Source organism: Neophocaena asiaeorientalis, unplaced genomic scaffold (genome assembly GCF_003031525.2).
Source record: "Neophocaena asiaeorientalis asiaeorientalis breed wild unplaced genomic scaffold, Neophocaena_asiaeorientalis_V1.1 scaffold801, whole genome shotgun sequence".
Classification (NCBI taxonomy): Eukaryota; Metazoa; Chordata; class Mammalia; order Artiodactyla; family Phocoenidae; genus Neophocaena; species Neophocaena asiaeorientalis.
The window spans coordinates 190,764-193,048 of NW_020174376.1; the positions used below are offsets into that span (position 1 = coordinate 190,764).

General features: G+C 55.8%; 1 protein-coding gene across 1 annotated transcript; it reads left to right on the top strand.

The window, feature by feature from the left end:
- Nucleotides 1–490: 490 nt before the first annotated feature.
- On the top strand, nt 491–1,366 carry OTUD6A (OTU deubiquitinase 6A). The gene has a single exon (XM_024756340.1). The coding sequence runs from the start codon at nt 491–493 to the stop codon at nt 1,364–1,366; it is 876 nt and encodes a 291-aa protein (XP_024612108.1).
- The last annotated feature ends 919 nt before the right edge of the window (nt 1,367–2,285 follow it).

Here is a 2,285-nt window from a genome sequence, read left to right on the forward strand (position 1 = left end):
GGGAGCAATGACAAGTCCAGTGTCAGAGCACATTCAGCTGGTGTAACAGTATTTGTCATGTGATTCTCAAGCAGGACCGGTGTCTGCCTTGTGTTCAGGCTAGGAAGTGAAGTACGCACTTCAGAGTCCACGAAAACCTCCACAAGCTCAGTTGCTGCACGTAACGCACAAAGGCGGGATTTTACAGCCGGGACAGGAACCCCGCGCAAACCGGAAGCACCCATTGCTACGTGGTCTAATGGGGGCATAGGTAGGGTCTCCCAACAGCCAATCCTAGTGCCAGGAGTGTTTAGGAGGCGTAGCCGCGGAGAGACAGTGGCCAATGGCAGCGGTCCGTTAATAGAGTGAGGGCAACGGCGGGTGAGAGGAGCAGAGTACAGCCGCCAGGGGAGGCTGAGGAGCTCGCGCCAGTTCGGTGGTCAGACTGTTGACGTGAACTGTAGCGGTACTTCAGCCACCAAACTTCGATTCTCGCCCGCCCTTAAACATCATGGGAGATTCACAGAGTGAGCATCAGCGGATGTTACGACGCCACAGCCGCGAGAAGACAGAGCTGCAGGCCCACATTCAGGGCATGAAGAGCTCGATCCCCAAGAGCGACAAGCAGAGAAGAAAGCAGTTGCTCCTCGATGTGGCCCGCCTCGAGGCCGAGATGGAGCAGAAGCACCAGCAGGAGCTGGAGAAGTTCCAGGAGAGTTTCCCTGATAGCAGCAGCCTCGATTCTGTCACTGAAGATCTGGCCAAGCTGGATCTCGAGAACAAGCCTCCTCACCTCTGGAGGGCACAGAGAAAGCACAAAAGAAAGGAGGCCTTCGAGAGAGAAAGCCAGGATTGGATGGACAAGCCTGAGATGGAGCAACTGGCCAGCTTGCGCCATGACGAGGAAATGCAGCTCGGCGCCATCCTGCGGGCCAAGAATCTGGAGGTGAAGGATATCCCGGCCGACGACCACTGCATGTACCGCGCCATCCAAGACCAGCTGGTGTTCTCCGTGACCGTGGGGAGCCTGCGGAGGCGCACCGCCGAGTACATGCGGAAGCATGTCGACGACTTCCTGCCCTTCTTCAGCAACCCCGAAACCGGCGACGCCTGCAGCCGCGACGACTTCTTGATCTACTGCGACGACATCGTGTTCAGCGCGTCGTGTGGAAGCCAGCTCGAGCTGAGGGCCCTGTCGCACGTCCTGCAGACCCCCATCGAGGTGATCCAGGCCAACTCGCCCGCCGTCGTCATCGGAGAGGAGTACACCAAGAAGCCGCTCACCCTGGTCTGCAAGCACTACTCCGACAGCAGCGCGGAGCACTACAACTCGGTGAAGCCACTCGACGCCGGCTCCGGCAGGAGCGTGGCCCGGCGTCTCATCTAGGCCCGCTGCCGCCATCGCCGTGGCGGCTGCTGTTGGAGCCGAATCTGCCGCCGCCGCGTCTCCTCAGCAGGCTCCGCTTTTTTCCTTCGGTTTTCTCAGGGTTTTGTTTATTCATTTTACTTAGAGTTCACCCCCTCTCTCCTGCCCCGCCCCCGCTTCTTCCTCCCTCGCTCTTCTATCCTCCTCGATCGTGTCTGGGTTGCTTCTTTCACGGGGTAGGGGCACCGGAGGCCGGTGACCAGGAAGAGATCTGTACCGTCCTACCCTAGCGGAGTGAGTTTGCCAAGTTCTCACCTTTCTTGCCCTGAAGGGTCTCTGCGCCCCCACCCATGAGAACTGGTCACGTTGCAAGTAACTTTGGGGTTCAAGAAACGGCAACTTGGTTTGATGCGTTCTTCACTTGGGGAAAAAAATCAGTTTAGCTCAGAATCTTCCGGTTGCCCCGTGAATGTATTCATTACTTAAAGTTGGAGTCGATGTGAATGAAATGATTTGGGAATGCCTTTTGCTTAGTTCTTTGGGGAAAAAAATGTATCGTGGGCTGTTTGGGGGTTTTGCTTTCCACTTCAACTGGGCTACTCAGGAGACGTCTGAAGTTACAAACAACACCTCCTCTAGGTTTTGTTTTTTTTTTTTTTTGGCTGCACTGGGTCTTCGTTGCAGTGTGGGGGCTCTAGTCGCGCGGATTTCAGTAGTTATGGTGTGTGGGCTTAGTAGCTGTGGCTTGCAGGCTCTAGAGCGCAGGCTCAGTAGTGGTGGCTCACAGGCTTAGTTGCTCCGCGGCATGTGGGGTGGGGTCTTCCCTGACCAGGGCTCCAAACTGTGTCCCCGGGATTCTTAACCACTGAGCCACCAGGGAAGCCCTAGTATTTTGTTTTGTTTTTTCATAAAACCTTGTATGGTTGCAAATTAATTACAG